The 21,282-nt window shown below is 49.4% G+C and overlaps 1 protein-coding gene across 2 annotated transcripts in view; it reads left to right on the top strand.

Annotated features, from left to right (window-relative positions):
- The window catches only part of RPH3AL (rabphilin 3A like (without C2 domains)), a 129,376-nt gene that overhangs the window by 85,814 nt on the left and 22,280 nt on the right, over positions 1–21,282 (top strand). For both annotated transcript variants that reach the window (XM_080924120.1, XM_080924121.1), the window contains exon 6: positions 20,016–20,190. In XM_080924120.1, coding sequence (XP_080780246.1) covers positions 20,016–20,190 — 175 coding nt within the window. The remainder of the gene's footprint in view (positions 1–20,015; positions 20,191–21,282) is intronic.

The following is a 21,282-nucleotide window of genomic DNA, read 5'->3' as shown; positions in this document are numbered from 1 at the left end:
TCTTGCCTTATGCCCACCACTACTTTCAGCTCATCTTCTGCTTCTTTCCTGTTTCTCTCCATCCTGGAAAATCTTCAAGCTTTTCACCCATGATACAGATTTTAATGTCTGACTTAAGTACTTTGCTAGTTTTTACATCAATATATGTGCATGAACAGCCAAAAGGAAGAGAGACTTAAGGCTGGAGATGTAGTTCCAGTGGTAGATACTTAATAACAGCTCATTCATAGTTGTGGGTTCAATGCCCACAATATACATACATGCATGCATACATACATACATACATACATACATGAATACACACATTAAAAAATAAATACACTGGGATTAGAAAGATGGCTCATTGGTTAAGAGTGTGCATGGGTTGCTTTTGCAGAGAACCCAAGTTCAGTTCCCAGAACCCAGGATGAGCAATTAACAATATTTATTTACTCATTCACTCATTTGTTCACTCATTCATTCACTTTCATTTAATGTGCATTGGTGTTTTGCCTGGATGTATGTCTGTACAAGGATGTCAGATCTTTGAGTTACAGACAGTTGTGAGCTGCCATGTGGGTGCTGGGAGTTGAACCTAGGTCCTCTGGAAGAGCAGCCAGTGCTCTTAATGGCTGATCACCTCTGCAGCCCAGTTCACAACCTTTGGTAACCCAGGCTCCTGCAGGCACTTGTGCCCATGTGTGCATACCCATTCTCAATGCATAGTTCAAGATTAAAAAAAAAATGATAGGAACCTTGACATCTGCGCGTGGAAGATGGTCATGACGGCATGCATCCATATTTCTAGCCACTCAGAAGGCTGACACAGGAGGATTGCTTCAGTCTAGAAGCTAAGGCTTTTCCTGAACATAGCAAGACTCCATCTTACAAACAATGTCTACAGACATTTGTTTCTAAAGAGTCATAATAGAACTGATAGGAACTATCCAGTGCCCAAGTCAAGCATGTGGTCATGACACATCTGCCTCCCAGTGCAGCGACCTGAGTTCATTTTCCATGACAGCTGCTTTGATTCAAAGTCCTGATTCTGAGACTGAGCCAATGTGTGCAGGTGTGTTTGTCCCACCTGTCTCTATTCTGCTCTGGACACTCTCCCCTGAAACCTCCCTCTTGTCTGTTTTCTCCCATGATTTCAGGGTCTCTGCTCCTTTGCTGTTAGGAACAATTCTCTACTAGCTACTCAGTTATCCTTGAGAAAAGAGAAGAGAGTTTCTCTTGGGCCATCTTTAACTTCATGTGATTCCCAGTTATGTTCCAGAGAAGCCAACTAACTTCTCTCGTCTGAGCATCGGGCAAGGTCTCCCCCCCCCCCGCCCCACCCCTCTTTCCCTATCTCTCTCCTAGCTGCTGCCCTTTTCTCCCATTCCAGCCCTTCCCTTTCTGGCAGGTTCTACAGCCTTCCCCTGGAGTGTTTGCCTCTAACTTTCAACCCTCCTGCCTCAGCCCATGCAATCTGTTCTCCAGGCTGTTTCCCAAATCATTGTTCATCTTTTCAAGACATTGAATGGCTCTCTGTTTCCCTCTGAAACCTGGCATGCACATTCAGGAAGTTTCCATGTTTCTTGTGAGTTAATGTCCCCTGCATTGTCCCTACCCTGCCCACTTCCATGGTAGTTTTCTCAGGCCCAAGTTCCCCCCCAACCCCCACCCCCATCATTAGTCTTCTGATGTGCCAAACCTAGTAGACCAGGGCTGACCCGGAAACAATAGGAAAACCTCTCACATCCCCATCTCTGCTGGGAGCTTTTACCTGTGACAGACACTCTACCTCTCAGGCGTGGCACCTGTAATTCTCTGTAGCCATTAGAAATGGGTCAGGACCTAAGGACATTAGACCCTCTCTGTGCCATCTCCCCAGCATCCCCTGGCTCTGCTCCCCAAGGTGGGAGACCAATTATCTCTTGAGGATGGTGGCAGGGATGAAAGACAAAGGATGGCTCCGTGTGCCACAGATGCTCGCCTGAACCATTTCTGGGTGTGACATCACACACTTAATCCCCTTCATCACATGCTGGGCAGGCGAGCCTGGCTACAGTCCCACCCCTGCTGGTGGCCTTCAGTTCCATCTCTCACAGATCTCTATCGGTATGTCATTTGGAGTTGGAAGAGATCCCACTGGAGGCTCCAAACATGAGACGGAAGGTAGCAAACCGAAAATTCATTGACTGTTTAGCTTTTCTTCCCCATCCATTAAAAAACAAAAACCAAACAGAACAACAACAAAAGAAAGCCATGATTCACCGAAAGTTGTCCTGCCATCAATAGAAAGGTTAATTAGAATCTAGATCCCCCTGCGTGCTCAGAACCGGCCCCCCAGCCTCTAACAGGTGGAAGCTGGAGCTGCCAGCTTTGTTATCCCAGGGGATGAGCTAAGAAGGGGCGAACAGCAATTTGTAAGCAATTGAAAGCTGATTAATACAATTAGAGCACTCTTCCTGCCCCGGCAGTCTCTTGTGCAACAATCCTGATTAGACCCAGGCAGAGCCTGCACCGGCTGGTGCACGCTAAGGCTCCCACAATAAGAAATGCTTTTTGATCCAAAGGGGAATTTGCAAAGGAAAGTGCCTGCTCTGACCACGTCACAGCCTCTCTCCCCAGCAACATGCCTCTGATCTGCTTCCCAATCTTCTCACTGGTGATCCTGACTAGGGGGACCCACCAGCCCACTGAAGCTGGGGTACACCCACATCCCTCACTTACTCTCCTGTTTATTAATTGGCTGTAAGAGAAATCTGGGACTAGGGAAAGTGAAGATAGGGAAGTGCCTTTCGTTTGAGCCTATCCAGCTTGGTGAGTGGTACTCCAATGGGGTCATCCGCAGCCAGAGCTGTCCCCCACCTGGGCCTCACAGCCTGAAGATAAAGGGGAGAATCATGGACATTCCCCCCCTCCCCATCGAACTGCCTGTGACTGCTGAGCCCAGCACCTCAGCACCTGCCTCCCTGGCTGGCAGCCTGTGTCACCGCAGGCTGCCATCTGCCTTGCCATGCTGGATGTCTCCATCGCCTGCAGCTTGGATTCTTGCTGCAAACAGCTTTGCCTGAGGGCCCCTTTCACAGGCTAGTGAGTGCACTGTGGAGTGGGTGGCTGGTGCTGGGACAGGTGGCTGCCTGAGTACCCTACCATCTGTCTCTGGCTTACTCTCGGCTGCCTTAGCGACATTCCTGGGGGACCTGGATGGCCACACTTCCTCAGTGTGTTGTTGGTCACCTCCCACGCTGCTGCGGCTCTGTCAAACAGCTCCCCCCCCCCCCCCCCCCCCGTCACAGCTATCTCCCGGCCTCCCACACAGACACAAGTGGCAGCAGGAGGAAGCTTCTGGCACCCACCAGGTCCCAGAGCAGTTTGCCTATCGGGACGCCCCCACTAGTAGCATCCTCGAAGACAGCCTGACCCACTCCCACCCTCCTGGAGCTTGTTTGAAGTGTCAGTCTGAACCCCCGCATAGGAAGTTTTACTCTGAAAAACTTTATCACAACCCCAACATAGTTCTGTGCTAACTGTGCACACACACACACACACACACACACACACACACACCAGAATGCCTAATGATGACAATAGATGGTCACATCCAAGGAGTGAATGCCCATCTTCCTCACAGAAGCCCAACAGGGGACTTAGAGGATTTTGTTCTCGTGACAGATGGAATAGTTGAGGCTCAGAGAAAGGTCACATGCCCAAAGACCCCAAGGAGTGATTACTGGAGCCAGGACTTAAAGCTAGCTGTGTCTTCTTCCAAAATGCACTCATAACAAGACTCTTTCTAGCCATTCATTAATTCATTCAGTCATTCATAACACCCTTAGGTGTTTACTGTGTGCCTGTACTGTTTCAGGCCCTTAGAAAACAGTAATGAGCAAAGCATCCAAACGTCCCTTTAGCTCTCATTTAGCGCAGGTGAGAAATTTACAGTAAAGCATGAGCAAGCTGGTAAATAAGAAAGGGAGTCTTAGCTAGGGTCACTGTTGCTGTGATGAAACACCATGACCAAGCAAGCTGGGGAGAAAAGAGTTTCTGTGGCTTACACTTCCAAATCACTGTTCATCATCAAAGAAAGTCAGGACAGGAACTCAAACAGGCCAGGAACCTGGAGGTAAGAGATGATACAGAGGCCACAGAGGGATGCTGCTTACTGGCTTGCTCCATACGGCTTGTTCAGACTGCTTTCTTATAGCATACAGGACCTCCAGCGCAGGGATGGTACCACTCATGGTGAGTTGGTCCCTCCCACATCAGTCACTAGGAAAATGCCCTACAGGTTTGCCCATAGTCTGATCTTTACAGAGACATTTTCTCAGTTGAGACTCCCTCCTCTCTGATGACTCTAGCTTGTGTCAAGTTGACATAAAAACCAGCTGGCACAAATGACACCATGTGTTCGATACTGAAAAGGAAGATAGAACAAAGTAGAGGGAGCAGGACTAACAAGGATGTCACCATGTCAAACCTATCAGGGTGGCTATCCTAAGGCAGCAGAAAATTCCCAGTGTTGGTGAGGATGTGGGAAACCAGACCACTGTGCACTGCTAGCAAGAATACAGAATGTGGCTGCTGTAGGGATGAGGGAGGCAGATTCTCCAGATTTGTCTGTAGAATTACTGAATTATCGAGCATTTTTTAAAAAAGATTTACTTATTTTATGTATGTGAGTATGCTGTCACTGTCTTCAGACACACCAGAAGAGGGCGTCAGATCTCATTACAGATGGTTGTGAGCCACCATGTGGTTGCTGGGAATTGAACTCAGGATCTCTGGAAGAGTAGTCAGTGCTCTTAACCGCTGAGCCATCTCTCCAGCCTGAGCATTTCTAGATGATGGGTGTTTATAGCCATTTATTTATGTGAAAGATCAAGGGTGAAAAGCAGTGATCACACAGATACTGCACACACACATTGTCTTAGTCAGGGTTTCTATTCCTACACAAAACATCATGACCAAGAAGTAAGATGGGGAGAAAAGTGTTTATTCAGCTTACACTTCCACATTGCTGTTCATCACCAAAGGAAGTCAGGACTGGAACCCAAGCAGGTCAGGAAACAGGAGCTGATGCAGAGGCCATGGAGGGATGTTACTTACTGGATTGCTGCCCTTGCCTTTCTCAGCCTGCTTTCTTATAGAACCCAGGTCTATCAGCCCAGGGATGGCACCACCCACAATGGAGTGGGCCCTCCCCCCTTGATCAGTAGTTGAAAAAATGCCTTATAGCTGGATCTCATGGAGGCATTTTCTCAACTGAGGCTCCTTTCTTTGTGATAACTCCAGCTTGTGTCAAGTTGACACAAAACCAGCCAGTACACACATACCTGGCAGCAGTGTCCACAGTGGCTGAAGGAGGATACCACCCAAGTGCCTACCGGACAAGTGGCTAAGTACAATGTGCTACAGACACCATCCGCTTCATGCGGCCTCCTAAAGGAACGCCATTGTGACCCAGCCTACCACATGAATGAAGCTTGAGGTTATGATGCTGGGTGACAGAAACTCAGTCACACCATGACAAACACTGGGGGATTCCTCTAAAGAGGGGTAGCTAGAGCTGGCAAATAGAGGAAGATGGGAAGGGGAATGGCAGTTGCTGGTGCTGAGGGTGGGCTAGTTGATGTGACAAAGTGTGGAGCTTCAGTGTGAGAGGTAGAGTCCTGTGGGTGGAGGGTGGAGGCCCAGCACTGTGTATGCACCTAACAATGCTCAACTAGCTAAACATGGATATAGTATATTTGATTGTTCAGGCCAACATGTGCTGTCTTGTGGCCGTGACTACATTAAAATCTGACAAAGGCAACTTACAAAAGGAAAAGGGGGTCTTTCGTCTCATGGTTTGAAGGTGTGCAGTCCGTCTTGGTGGGGAAGGCAAGGTGGGTAGAAATGTGACGTGACTGGTCATGCTGTGTCTGTAGTCAAGGAGCAAAAGAATTCCGGTAGTGCCCAGTGTTTTTATCAACTTGGAACCCTGGCCTGCGGATAGAACTGCCTACATTTAGGGTGGGCCTTCCCTCTTCAGTTAAGCCTTGATAGAAAACTCCCACGGATACATCCGCAGCCATGTTTCCTAGGTGACTCCAAATCCAGTCAAGGTGACAGTGGGGACAAACGTCATCGGGTCCTTTCCAGAAGGCTGGGTTTCAGCATAGACTTGGGCAGGTATAGTGGGGAGGCTCACGGGCCTCTGAGCAAAGAGCAGAACAATACAGTGGAATCCCTCTCATACATGTCATGTCCATAGAACTGAGACTCCCTACCGTGTAGTGCTGGGGTCTTCTGAGGTCCCCAAAGCCCCAGTACTCAGTGGGTTAGCATAGTCCTTTCTGGAGGTGGGTCTCTGACCCACAAGTCTTCAATTACTTATGTCATTTACTGGGTGCTTCAAGTTACTAAGCCACCCCTGGGAATATGCTCAGGAGCTGACATTATCGGGGACCCTATAGTTTGTGAGATTTATCCTGATTACAGCAAGGTGCATGGTACCAGCATTCCCAGATGGTATGACTGACTCCATTCTGATGTTGCATTCCATCTGGTCCCTCCTACCCTATCTGTCAGGCCTATGTGGTCATGGTTTGGCTCTGTCATACATGTACCTCTAGGGAGTGTCTGAATTTAGTCTCTCTTTTGCACTAATTTGAATAGAATGTGATCCAAGCTTCCAGCTTGTTTTTCAGATGCCAAATGGCACTGGCTGGCACAGTTGTACCCCTCCTGCCAGCAGCTGTCTCACAGATGGGGACTAGGCAGTGGAGGGTAGACCCTTGCTTCGGGAAGTATTTATTGATCTCCTCAGTGGTGCCTAGCCTTGGAGTGACACCCCATTTCATTTCCTAAAGAAACAATTTAAAACACACACCCCATAGGGCTGCCAGAAAGTCCTTGTGGCATAGGGAAGCAGGAAGCCTTTGCTACGTTCTCCCTGCAGGATTGACCTGAGGCTCGGAGGTGAGCAACTCAGTGTCCTCATTTTATAGCTTAGTGGAGGATCTGGGCCTTTGGTGACTAGTCTAAGGTGGTGGCACTAGGAGGACCAGAGAGCTGTGGTGTGACCCTGGGAAGCTTAGTGTTGCTTCTCCCAACTAGGGGCTTCCTCAATCCAGTAACACTTGGTCTCCTATATGGAAACGGTTCTGAATTGTGCTGTGTACAGAGTTAACTTGGTGAGCATGTTAGGTGTCACATCTAAAAACAACACAAAATCCCCCAAATCAGACAAAAATAGGAAGCCTGAATTAGTGATCCAGAAAAATCTGTAAGACATCTCAGAAAAACTGGATTTAAAAAAAAGGAAAAGGAAATACTCTTAATAGAACAAGGGAACAATGAGGAAGGAAGACAGAGGGGCCAAGAGGCCTCAGAATTAGAGGTTTTCCCAAGAGAGAAACAACATTTGAAATGAAGCACTTGCCACCATTGAGAAGCATGTCCCAGCATTTAAGACCCCCCTATCCTCCCCCACCTGAGAGCCTGACCACCCGGGGGCCAGTAGTGTGGCTTTGGCTGGGACTGTGTTTAAACACTGGCATATTTGTTGTTCTGGGAATTGAATCAAAATTGAGACGCTCCTCTGAGAAGACCTAGCCTGCTATAATTGGCCTGTGCAATTTTCTGCTCACAGCCTCTATTCATCTCCTGTGTGCAGCCCACTCCATCTGGGGCCAGAGCGTGGCTTCCCCACCAAACACCACCTGAGCATGCTCCCCGAGACCTGTGGCAGAAACAGGAGGGGAGGTGAATGTGTGAATTCAGAGGGATTTCACGATGCTCATGAATTCAGAGAAAGGGGAAGCATTTTCAAAGTGTTGCCAATCCACGGCATAGAAGGTGCAGAGCGCCTTATTCCTGTGGATTTGCTGAGCTGGCAGAGACAGCACTCTGGATCAGAGGGAGGAGGTGGTCCTTGCAGAGAGTCGGGGCTTACGAGGACCTTCTCGCATAGCATGGGAAATACAGGGCTGGAAAGATACTCCTGAGGGTGGGCAACAAAGCTACAGAGAGATAGGGCTAGAGTCAGGTCCAGCAAGCCTGCCCCTGATGCAAGGGCATAGCCTTCTACCAGTCTAGCAGAACCTTTAATGCCACTGCTTCATGACACTGGCAAGCTCCCCTTGTTTATTATGGGTGGATAATTGTTATAGAAACAGCCCCTCGCCAGAGGCTGCTTCATGGAAGCCAGAGTAGAATTCCCTCTGGTTCTGAAATAATCCAGCCACTGTTTGAATTATCTTAAAGAACCAGACAGCACCCTCACAGTGGTTTTCCCCTCACTGCAGCTTTGCTTGCTCTGTGCTGGCAGCTGCTAGTCTCCCAGGCTGCCCTGGTTGCTCAGAGCCCACTTGAATTGAAGAGGAGGCTTGCTCTGACCCTAGGAATTCGGGGCTCCAGGGTGCTGAGCTCAGCTTCCTGCCCTCAGGGCCCAGAGGGCAGAGCATCCTGGGGGGAGGGTCTCTCTGGCTTAATTCCCAGCGTCCAGGTGAGGTTGGGGGCTTTGCACAGTAAGCATAGAGTGTAGGGAGTCCTGAGAAGAGACAGCCATCTACCAGGAAGATGGAGAGAGCAGAAAAGCATCATTCCAGATGGGTGAACTGGGGTTCAGGGGGTGCAGCAGCATGGTGGAGCTTTCTTCCTGACTTACCAACACAGTCACATGTGTGTACACACACACACACACACACACACACACACACAGTATAAAATATTATCCCAAGCCTGATGGTGTTGCTGAAGAGAAGGGAGGGCTCAGTGATGGAACCCTTGCCTCAGACAGTTTCATCCCACCACCACCAAAAAAAAAAAAAAAAGTATTATTCTTCAAAATGCAAGTGTGCTAATTGCCCCTGGGAGAGATATCAGCCTCTAGTTAACACCTCAGGAACTGACACTTTTGGAAGATGAGAGCAGCTGAGTTGTCTGGGTAGGGAGGGAAACAGCCGCGGGAAGGCCGCTGACAATTCTGCCCAGTGGCCCTGGTTCTCCCACACCCCTCCCGTGGGTACAGACTCCAGTTTGTGCGGGAACACAGAGGGCCCTGCGCAGGAGGGAAGGCTCACTTGGGAGGGGAAAGCAGCCTGTCTCAGAGAACACTTGGTTTTTGCCACCCCCCTGCCCAGCTCATTCTGAACACACAAGAGGTAGTGGATAAATGCTATCTGAATAATACCCAACTGCTCCCTCTCTGGAGGCAAGAAAGCCAGCAGCCAGGAAAGCTGGCTGACTTCACTCTATCCAAACAAACAAGCTACAACAGAGAGTAGTTTAAGGGAGAAGGGCTGGGGACATGAAAACAAAGGCTCATGTAAAACAAAGGGGGAAGAATGCCTTAGTAATCTCAGGGTAGCAGAGGCAGAGACAGGAGACTCCCTGGGGTTCACTGGCCAACAGTGAGAGACTCTATCTCAAGAAACAGGGTAGCCAGGGGCCAGCAAGAAGGCTCAGCAGGTAAAGGCACTTGCTGCCAAGTCTGTCCATTCAAGTCCTGAAACCTTCATGGTATAGAGTGAGAAAGGACCCCCTCGATTGGCTTTGACCAACTCCACAGGTGTGCTGTCACAACGCATGTTTTCAAAAAGGCAGCCGGTTCCCTGGGAATGGTATCATACCTGGGGTTGGCCTTCTGAACTCCATGTGCACGTTTACATCTGCAAGCACAAGTGCACGCATGCATACATGTACACACACAGTCACACAGGCCCCAGTCTGGAGGTGGGAGAGAAGGCAGCAGGGACAGAAAGGATAAGAAAAAGGTCTAGACGTGATGGCATCATGTGCCTTTAACCCCAGCATTGGAGAGGACAGCCAAAGCTACATATGAGATCTTGGTTTTTCGTTTGTTTGTTTGTGTTTTGCAGACTGGGTCTCACTATGTAGCCCTGGCTGGCCTGGAACTCATTCTGTAGACCAGGCTACTCTCAAACTCACTGAGATCAGCCTGCCTCTGCCTCCCTAGTGCTGGGATTAAAGGTGTATTCCTTTATGCTCAATGAGACCTTGTCTTTTAAAAAATTAAAAAAGTAAGAAAATTAATATGCTAAAATGACAAACCTGCCTGGTTTTAATTTTTTTAGTTGTTACAGACAGATGATTGACTGACTTACTGACTGATACAAATTATGTATGTATAAGTTTTTGAATATTCGGAACAATTTTGTTTTATCACTTTCATTATAATAGAAAAATAGCTCCTCCATCACCATGAAGGATGAGGTTTTATTTGTAGCTGTTTGGTTTTCACTGATACAGTCTGGATCTTTTCATTTGATATAAAAGAATCATACAGTCTGGATCTTTGTGTCCAACTGTTACCTGATTCTTTTATAGCTGCTGTTGAAACGTAATTTCTTTTATATTATTATATTTTGTGGCTCTGTTCATGTCAGTGGTGTAAACCAAACCCTGCCCTTTTCTCTTTGGGAATGAGTTTTCTGGTACCACAGTCCTCCTCCTCCACCCTCTGGCTCTGGAACCTTTTATTTGATTCTGTTGGGACCAGCTGAGCTACCACACATTTGAGGGGTGTTTCTCTCTTGCTGCTTGGCCCAGAGCTTCTGCTTGGAAAAAAAAGTCACAGCCCCACCAAGTGAAGGAACAGAGAGGATGTCATGCTGACCCCAAAAAGGGCAGACCCACCTTCTTCCACATGTGGCTCTGTAGTTACAAATGTGGCCACAGGGCCATGTCACCAGCTTTACACTCTTGCTCAGAGCAGGAAAAACCCTGAGCAAGATCTGACAAGATGTCTCACTGGCAAAGGTGCTTGCGGCTAAACGTGATGATCTGAGTTCCAATCTGGGAACTCATATCATGTGAAGAAAGAACTGACTCCTGCATTCAGCCCTCTGACCTCCACACTTGAGCTGTGGTGTACCCCACAACACACAAGATAAATAATAAAGGTGTGGTTTTATTTTAATTTTTAAGAAGAAATCCTGAGGGGCTGGAGAAATAGCTCCTTGATTAAAACCACTTGGTACTTTTACAGAGGACCTGAGTTCAGTTCCCAGCACCCACATCAGGCAAGTCACAGTCATTTGTGACTCCACCTCTAGGGGATCCAACACCCACTTCTGGCCTCCAAAAGCACCTACACTCACATGCCTACATGTATGCGTGTGCACTCGGGCTTTCACACACACATACACACACACACACAATACCATGTTAATGGCATGACGACCCTTTGTTTTCTTGCCATGCTCTTTGCAGGAACCAGTCTGCCAGGCCCAGCTGAAAAAGAAAAAGCCCTAGGGATTGTAGGAGGGAAAGCCACACTGCAAATACAGCTTCTGGGTCACTGAATTGGGGAAAGTCGGCTTTACCGTGGCTTTGCTTTTTTAAGATTCATTTCTTTTTATTTGTGTGTGCTTGTGGGCTGTGTGTGCCTGTTTCAGTGTGTGTGTGTGTGTGTGTGTGTGTGTGTGTGTGTGTGCGTGCAGGAGCCCTAGGAGGCTAAAGGGTGTTGGATTCCTTAGACCTGAAGTTACAGGCAGTCGTGAGCCACCTGAGAACTAAAACTTGGTCCTCTTGCTCTTCTGAACCATCTCTCCAGTCCCTCCCTGTGGCTTTTCATACCCAGTTTATCAACACAGAAACCTAGCTACATGATACTGTCCAACAGCCTCAGGAATAACATGGCTTCCTCCAGCTGTGTGATGCCCGGGCCTTGCCCCTTCCTCCCTCTAGCCCCAGTTTAGCTCATCTTCATCTCTGCACTTCCCACTGTCAAAGACCTGGCTCCTGGTGGCTGGCTGGGGACAGCAATGTGTCAGTGGGTCACCTCTTCTCCTATCTTGCTCTACTTACAAAAAAAGAAAGAAAGGAAACATTTCAATTATGCATTCCTTCCCTCTCCTGCACTATTCGCTTCTCTCCCTGAAGCCACATCCAGATTCAGCATTCCAGCCAGACACTCAGCTCCCCGCATGGGGACCTGCCATGCAGCCCAAGGATTGGATAACATCAACATTCAATCACGGACCTGTTATGCTTTCACTTTAATCAGAGGAATGCATGTGGTTTAGAAGAGAAAAAAAAGAAAAGAAAAAAAGCCAATTGTTTGGCCAAGTGTCGGCCAGTAGAGGAAGCTGCACACCAGGCCTCCCTCACCTAGCCTGCGGTGGCTGGCTGGCGCTCACGTGCTGGGTCTTGTCATGCTCCTTGCGATTCATCAACACAAGATGCCCGTTCTTGACTCATGCTGTGAGAGGTGAGGAGCTGCCTGACTCTGTTTCCTCTCTCGCCTCCTAGGTTTTGATCACTTTAATATTTTTAGCACTTTAATTACATTTGTAACTTCATGCGATATCGCCTCCTCACCCACTTCCATATACTGTACCCCCACCCCGGCCCCGGCTCCCTCCCTACCCCCCAATGCTCACTTACCTACCATTAATCTTCCAAGCTCAATGATTTGGACCCAAGTCCTAATTTACAGAGGTGCCCGAGTGACACCATGCAAAGATGGGTTTATTTATTACTTACAGATGATGAGGGACGGGGCCACCAGGCTGCCAAGGGACGGTACCGGCCACAGTGGTTTGGCTACCTTGAGTATTTCCAGCAGATCTTGGACCTTCACATGGAGTTCTTGTCTGGCACCTGGGCTGCTGTGACAGATGTGATGGAGTTCTTCATGTGGCTTCTCATCCTGAAGGTTGGGATGGGGGCTCTGGGTGGTTCCTGTTGTCTCAGAACTTCCCGCCCACCAGGAGATAGGCAGGTACAGATGTGGTCATGGTACAGCAAGGTTCTATGCCTAACAGTGGAGAGAAAGATGAGGCTTTGTCTCTCTGGAAAGTTCTAGATAAAAGTGATCTCCCACTAGTGAAGTAAGAGCTCAGTGGGAGATTTGAAGGTTAAAAAAAAAAAAATAGAATAGTTTAGTATGATTAAAGGGAAACATCTGTGATTGGCTGTAAGGTATGGGGAGGCTGGCAGGAGGCAGGGCTGTGATGGTTAGCTTGTCTGGTAGCTTCTGGGGAACCAGAGCTGAGCTCACTCACTCATTCAGTCAGTCTGTCTGTCTCTCTTTGTGTATGTGTGTATGTATATATACATATATGTATGTATGTGTGTGCATGTGTGTACATATGTGTATGCATGTATGTGCATGCTCAAGTCAGATTAGGGCAAACCATCGCCCCCCTACCATAACAGGTAGACCTTTAAAATGACCACAGCATAAAAAGGACCATATTGTCGCAGGCCAGTTCCTGTTGCTTTCGAGGCTGGGTCAGCCTGGAGCTTGTACAGCAGGCAGAACATCCTCCTTGAAGACACAAGCCCATGTTTTGTTCGCTGTACTTTTCTCTGTTCTGTCGACCACTCACATAGTGGATTCCTCGCAAAGTTTGGGGATAGCTCAGGCACAGCCTTGCCCTTGGAGAGCTAAGCATCCTAGTCAAAAGAATGGACAAAGCTGTACATGAAAACACACACCTTTAATCCACACACTCAAGAGGCAGAGACAGGCAGATCTCGGAGTTTGAGGTCAGCCTGGTCTCCATAGCAAAGTCCTGGCCAACCAGAGGAGCTACACAGTGAGACCCTGTCTCAAAGGAAATAGAGACAGAGACAGATACATGGGGCATCAGGCGTGGGAGGCCGGGGGCAGACAGGTAAACAATAGACAAGCATGAACTCCAGCCCAGTGATGACTTGCCCCAGTCCTTGGAAGCATAGCAAAGGGGCCTTGATTCTGCAAGATCTGGCATGAACAACTTCCCGGGGAATGTGGATGTTCTATGGGAGACCTGGTTGCAGACACTACAAGTATTAGGAACAGCATGTACAAAGGCCAGATGGCCCCATCCCCTTTATTTGTGGGATAAGGGGCAAAGAGCATCGGGCAAGCCAGTGAAGTCAGTGAGACACACCAGGAACACAGAGATATGTAACCCAGGTCATACCAGCTAAGCAATGGGCAGACTGGAGCTCTCAGCCTCCCTTCCTCCAACAGTCCTTGCCAACAGTCACTTCCCCAGACTGTGCCCTTCCTTCCCCCCCAGAGCCTGGGCAATTACCACCTGCTCCTGCCACAGCCGTTTAGGAAATGCTGTGATTAGTGATTGTTATTGTGGTAATTAAAATTCCCCGGGAACAGCTTGGCTAATATCCACCAATATCTACAGTCAGGTTGGCCATGAGCTGAAATGGTAACGAAAACCTAGAAACCCAGCACAAAGCAGTGGTAGCGGGGAGCATTAAATGCAGCCAGACACCCCCACAAGCACCATGACAGCAGCCTGGGTCTTTTCTCATTAAGTGGCATTTTCAAGGCTGGCTGCTTTGCTGGCCTTATCACAACAAACCACACGTGGGGAGCAGAACACAGCTGTACAGCGACACTCAGCTTCCTAAGAGGGGAGTGTTCTCCCATCTGTGGGCCTCACCCAGGGTGGCGGTTAGATGCAAGGAGGGCTTGTCCTGACTCTCTCCTTGGGAAGGGGCCTGGTGGCACTGCAGTGAGTGATGGGTCTGGACAGAAGGCACATGACTGGAAGCCATTGTTGGGCAGGCTGTAGAGTCTGGGTGCAGGGGGACAAGAGAAGGTCAGGAGGTGCATGGTCAGGCCCGGATGGGATTGCTGCTCAGAACTGGGCCCAGATTGTATCCCACCACTCCCTTTGCCAGGCCTGCTCAGCCATGTGAAAGGCGATTCTCAAAACACTGGCACGGTGTGTTTGGTGGGCATGTGCGCAGGCACACCTCCTGTGCTGAGTGATAAATCTGTGCTCCAGACCCTCCGATGGGGTGGGGAGCTCGGGAATTGCCTCTCCCCACACTAGTCCAGTATCCTGACCGCTCTGAGTGACAGGATAAGCCATGGGGCTACCCACCTAGATGACAGAATCTCTCAAGTCTGGCTGGCTTCAGGCTTGCCCACTGAGTCCTGGGGTGACACAAGCCTGGCTGGCCTAGGGGCTTGTGCATGTGGGCATAGATGCCAGGATAAAGTTAATAAGGTTTGTATAGAGTTTTGTGGGGTTGAATAACCCCCAAAGGAGGTAGACTCCCTGACACTTGCTACTCAGCTTTGGATCACATCTTCACAAAGCCCTTTATTGGTGAGGGAGGTGGGGTGGATATGCATCATTGTGCTAGATGGTTAGGCTGAAGCATGGGCTCCGATGGCTGTGCCGTGCCAGGGAGCAGAAAGGGCAGGAGTGGGTACCACGAGAGAGATGCCCAGAGGCTTGCTAGACGCTTCTTCTAATCGCTCTTTGAAATTGAAATAATGATTCCATTTGGCCAACAAGAACAATAAGAAACCACCAGGCCGCTTCCTAGTCTGGGAACAGAGCACAGTGACAGAGCACTTATCTGGCATACCAGACCACTTCCTCAGGAAGGTGACTGGCCCTGCAGGTTGGGATATGTTCCAGAAAAGTACTCACGCCATCAGTTCCGTTGTTTAACTGAGTAGCAGTTAATCAGTGTCAATGTGTGTTGAAGTGTGTTAGGAGTTTGAAGGACCGGGATGAGCAGACAACCATGGTTCTCCTTCCTGGATGAGAGAGAGGGGGAGACAGTTGCAAATTAAGGACCAGCCAAGCGGTACAGGCAACCCAAGTGTCTATGGGCACATGAACATTTGCTATACAGAACACTGTGGGATGCACACACACAGTAGGACCATTACCAGCCTTGCACACACACAGTAGGACCATTACCAGCCTCAAATGGAAGACCGCAGCATGCACAGGCTACCACTAGTTGCTTCCACTAACAGAAGATAGGTGAAAGAAGCAGACTCCAGGAGAGAAAGTAACGGGTGATGCCAGGGGCTCAATGGCAAAGGGTGGGACAGCAGGGTGACTCTGTTGTCCAACTTGCAGCACCTACATTTGGTGACCTCAGGACCTGGCAGGTGTACAGACGTCAGGGCACCTAACCCGAGGTTATGTATGGCTCTGTATGTTTCTGTGTACGTGGTGGATGTTCTCCTTCCTGGGGCATCTCATCTGGATGTATATGTGTGCCTTAGATCTTGGAAATGATCAGAGGAGTGTATTGTGAAGAGACCCGCCCTGCTCCCAGGAGTAAGACAGTGGGAACAGTCCCAGTATCCTCAGCAGAGACCGGGTTCATCAGTCTGAACCTGAACACAGCCCACCGGATTCTGGAGGAGGCAGACAGACACTGTAGTGTTGGAGACCATTTCTTATTAACACAGAGTAGTTGTCATGACACATGGTGGGAAAGGGGCCAACCTGGACATATAAGACTAAACAATATAGTGCTCTGATTGTAGGCAAGTAGCTGAACTTGTTGAAGCCTTGATTTTCCTGTGTGGAAAATGGGAATTGATAGCAAAGCTTCCTTGAGGAACTGTTGAATTATACGCCCTGGGAAGAAGCCTTGCCATTCTTGCACATTGTGGCTTTTAGACCAGTGTGTTCGATACTATCTTAGTCTGTTTCCTGTTATGAAAATGGAATAGTTGAAAGGGTGCAGAGGTTTCTTTGGCTCCCTTCTAGGCACTGGGGGTTCCTAGAGCTACAGTACCTGTAGTGGCAAGACTTGTCTTTACATTTTTGTTTCTTTACCTTGTGTACAGGGTGCATAGAGAGGAAAGAAGGCAAGTTGTCTGAGTTGGTCCTCTCCTTCCATTGTGGGACATGTTACGTGTAGTTCCCAACCATGTAGGTGCTGGGAATTGAACCTGAGTTCTCTCCCAGAGTAGGAAGTTCCCAGTCCAGAAAAAAATCAAAATGCAGGAGGTTTTCTCATGGGGTCTCCACAGAACATTGTCCCCTGTGCCTGTGCTGTGTCAGGGACCGAGCTCAGGTTAGACCCAGTGGCAGAGTGCTTGCTGAGCACCCTTAAGGCTTTGGGTTCCATCTGCCAGTGCCACCTAGGAAACAAAACCACAACAGGGACATCGAAAGCCAGGCCCTCTGCCCAGGGAGCAGTAGTCAAGAGATGTACGCAAGGCTTCTGCTGTGGACCCCGAAGTCCCATGGCCCACAGTCTAGAGCATAAGGAGACCCCTTGTCTACCTAGAGAGCTGGCTGTACTTCCCTCAGTAAGTGTGAGGTGTGGACAGCTTATTATTAGAGTTGAATTTCTGCAGCAGGTGATAGGGTGGGAAGGGAAGAGGGTAGGGGTATAAGAGTAAGGATGGGGTGGGGAGTGAGGGGTGCAGGGTGAGGATGGGGTGGGGTGGAAAATAAGGGGGTACAGGGTAAGAATAGGGTAAGGTACAGGTAAAAATGGAGTTGGGATACAGAGCGTGTGTGTGTGTGTGTGTGTGTGTGTGTGTGTGTAATGGGCACACATGCCCATTCATGCCCAGAGAGGGGTGTCTAGAAAGCTAGCCAGGCAGATTCTAAGTAGGTAACATGGTCCTACTTTTGTCCTATTGGAGAATGCTGTTCACATTTGTACATTCAAAGCTCAGAGAAGTCCTACCATGACATCTTAGTTCATCCTAGGGCTTCCCAAATGTACATGATCTGGGATGCTGTGCGTGCTCTCTGTCTCTCTCTTTCCTCCTCCCCCTCCCTCTCTCAGCCTTTATTTTAATAGGTCACAGTGTCAATATGCTACCGTGGATGTTTGGGGAATAAGAAGCCACACACTGCCTTCACAGTCAGCTGACACTGGAATTTGAGTTCTTCGTTGTAAATAGGTTATTTGGCCCATAGATGATAATAGCTCTATTCATGCTTGTCACATAGGGTGACAGTAACAATTACAGCCATGTCATCTATGGGTGGCTGTCCTGCACCCAGGGCAAGGCTGTGAGGTTTTAAGTCCACTCATGGGTCTGATCCTCCTGGCCACTCCATGAGACGGCACCACCCCAGACATGCCTGGTGGTGGGGGAGCTGAAGATTCAGATCTGTGTGTCCACATCACACAACAGCTGGGTAGTGACTTCAGCATTGACTCTGAATGTCTGCGTGGCACCTACTACTGAATGTTCTCTCAGAAGGTGACCCCAGCCCTCCTTCCCTCCCCCACTTCCTTACTCAATACCCTGAGCACATTCCCTTCCTAGGAAAAGAGATTATGCAGCCCTTGGCTGTTTCTGAAGTAGGCATTAAGGGTTTTGGGGAGCCTTATCTCAGTTACTGCTCTGAATTCTAATCTGAGGCTCTCGAGCACAGAAACCCTATAGGGAAAGCTCCCAGATATTGTGATATGGCCTAGTCTGGCTGTTCCTTAAGCCCCATCTCCACCCCTGTAACCCTTCCCAGAGCTCTAGGGGAAGAAGGCACCTGCTGCATGCTGTATCTGGTGCTGGACACTCCCAGCCCACAGGAATTATTTCACCAATGAGGTGAGCAAAGCTCAGAGAGGCTTATGTTCACCCAGTGCACATGAAGCTGCAGTTCATTCTATCTTGATCAAACAGCAACTCGATTCATTTGACTCTTCTGCCCTTGATTCCTCCGATAGGAGCAAGAAAGGAGAGCCAGGGTGGCCATCCTGGAAATGACAGGGCTCAGAGGGATTCCTAGAGGGTTCCTGGCTGTCATTCCTATTCTGGACAAGAGTAGACACACTCAACTTTTAGGGATCCACCCAGCTTTCTGAGGTACCCTTCTCAACCAACCCTGGGGTGAATCTCTTCCCTTCTTCCTAAATCAGATCTTCTCCAAGGGGAAGAGATAGGACACAGTCAGTGTTATCTGCCCATCTCCTGTACCAGCTTTGAGAGGCCCTATTAGCAGTGTGGAATAGAGGGGTCTCATGGGAAGACCAGGGCCTCAAAAGCACAAAACTGAAGCATGGAAGAAGGAAGAGACAGTGGTTGTACTCTGGAGACAACCACAGCAAGCTTGAGACACTGTAGTATTACCGGTCTTCTCTGCTGAGGGACAGTGATAGAAGCCAGAGGGACACTGGCTTAGAAAAGTGAAGGACCAGGAACACTCTCCTTGAGAAACTGGGGCCTAGGCATGGGATCATGGGAGGCTCCAGGACTGGCAGGCACCAGATGAGCTGCTCACAGCTGCTTGAGACTGGATAGGTCTGTCCTTTTCAGCCTTAGCCTCAGACTCCATAGACGGAGAAGGTGCAGGTGAGGCAGCTGGCAAAGGGATCCCAGCCCAGGTGAATGGAAATGGGTCAGCTGCTAAGCATCTGTGTGCTGGAGGTGGGGAAGGATCAGGCTGGGCAGGAGGTAGCTAGGCAGGCTCTTGGATTCTGGTGGGTGATGATGAGACAGCACAGTAGCCATGGATGGACGGGTGGCTGGATGATGTTCATAACATTCCTTACAGGCTCTAAGGTGCTACCCTACTGTGATCCCACTGTGCAGAGAGAAGCAAGAGAAGGTGATAAAATAGATGTGGAGGTGAGCTGGGCATGGCAGTGCACACAAGTCTTATAGAACTTGTGATGTGAAAGCAAGAGAACGGGTTGCTCCAGACCAGCCTAGGCTATAACAGGACCACAGATGAATGGATGGATGGGTGGGTGAGTGGGTAGATGGATGGGTGAGTGGATGGATGGATGGATGGATGAATGGATGGATGGATGGATGGATGGATGGATGGATGGATGGATGAGTGGATGGATGGATGGACGGATGGATAGATGGATGGATGGATGGATGGATGGATGAGTGGATGGATGAGTGGATGGATGGATGGATGGATGCATGGATGGATGCATGGATGGATGCATAGATGCATGGATGGATGGATAGACAGATGGATGGATGAATGGATGCATGGATGGATGGATAGATGGATGGGTGGATGAACGGATGGATGGTGGATGGGCGGATGATGGATGGGTGGATGGATGGATGAACGGATGGACGGACAGACGGATGGATGGATGGATGGATGGATAGAGAGTTCATAGGACCTACTGCAGTGTGTCTATCCTGAGTCAACTCTAGCCCATTGGCTGACTGAGGAGAATTCTCATTTGTACTCTGCCCTGCATCTCACTTTCTTGTCCATGACTGATAAGTAGGAAGTGAGGAACAATAGGCCTGTACAGAGAATACCACACAGGGAAGGGAGGCAGTGCAACTTTCTGTACTCTAAGCACATGTCTCTCCTTCACAGGTCTGGAAGAGGTCAGGGGCGTGGTTCTACAAAGGGCTCCCCAAGTACATCTTGCCCCTGAAAACCCCTGGCCAGGCTGATGATCCCCACTTCCGCCCTCTGCCTGTGGAGCCCACAGAACCACAGCCTCAGACTGCTGAAGCCAGCCGTGTTTACACATGGGCCCGAGGGAGAGGTAAGAATCCTGTGCCCTCCATGGGGCTCCTGTAGTCCTCTGCCCTTGCGTGTTCCTGAGCAGAGCGCATCTCGGACCTCAAACACAGAGTGATTTCTCACTCTACAGAGACAAAGCCCAAGGGCCCTTAGGGAACTGCTTGCCCAGTAGGACAGTAACTGGGGATGGGGCAGGAGCAGTACTGTGGCTCTGCATGAATAGACTGTGTTGTGTCAGCTTACAGTGCTGAGGATGGAACCCAGGTCGGTCCTTGCACATACTAGGCAAGCATCTTCCCAGTAAGCTGTCGCCAGCCCTTGGTCAGTTGGCAAGGGTTTTCAGATCATCTCTCCGGCAGGCTTGTGGCACCTCACCTGTTTTATTTCTCAGGAAAAGGAGGCCCTGGGTCCTAATGAGCAGGGTAACTTGGTATCTGTGGTGACTATCCAGAGGTGGGCGTGTGCCCCACTGTGACTAGCAGCCACTGCTCTCTGTGCTATAGAGGACTCTGCTGCTCCTGTGGTTCTGGTTTTCATGTCAAAGTTCCTGGTCTCACACAAGCAGCAGGAGGTTCCCAGAGTGGATAAGATATTCAATAGCACACTATCTTAGAGCCACATAGCCTGAGGCCCAGGGTGCAGGGCCAGAGCTTCTTCTACCCTGTAGTAGCCACACTTCACAGGGACCAAAAGGGTGACGGGGAAGTCATTTGCTGGTGGCTTGTCTCAGAAGAGGTAGCCTCAAGATCACAGGCCTGGCAGCGTCTTTGGCAGGGATTTGAGAGGTGACCCGACTCTTCATGTTCCGTGTGCTGTTTATTCCTTATCAAAAGGGTAACACGTGTTTGTGATAGAAAAGTAAAGGTCACCAAGCAGCAGGCCCCAGCAGATGAGACCCCTGTGAGTCACCCTGGCAAACAGAACCGTGTTAGGTACTGGCTGTCCCTTCGAAGGTAATTTTCATCCACGTGTCACTTGGCACTTCCACAGCTGTCCCACTTCACAGCTGTGCCTCCCTCCATCCTGGTGCCTGCAGCTCTTCCTGGCATGACTCAGACCCATGTCTAGCTTTTCCTGACGTCACAAACAAGTGTGTGGGGTGCAAGGCTGAATC

Source organism: Micromys minutus (genome assembly GCF_963924665.1).
Source record: "Micromys minutus genome assembly, chromosome: 10".
Taxonomy (NCBI): Eukaryota; Metazoa; Chordata; class Mammalia; order Rodentia; family Muridae; genus Micromys; species Micromys minutus.
Note: the sequence above shows the minus strand (reverse complement) of the source record. Positions and strands in the feature narration are given on the sequence as shown.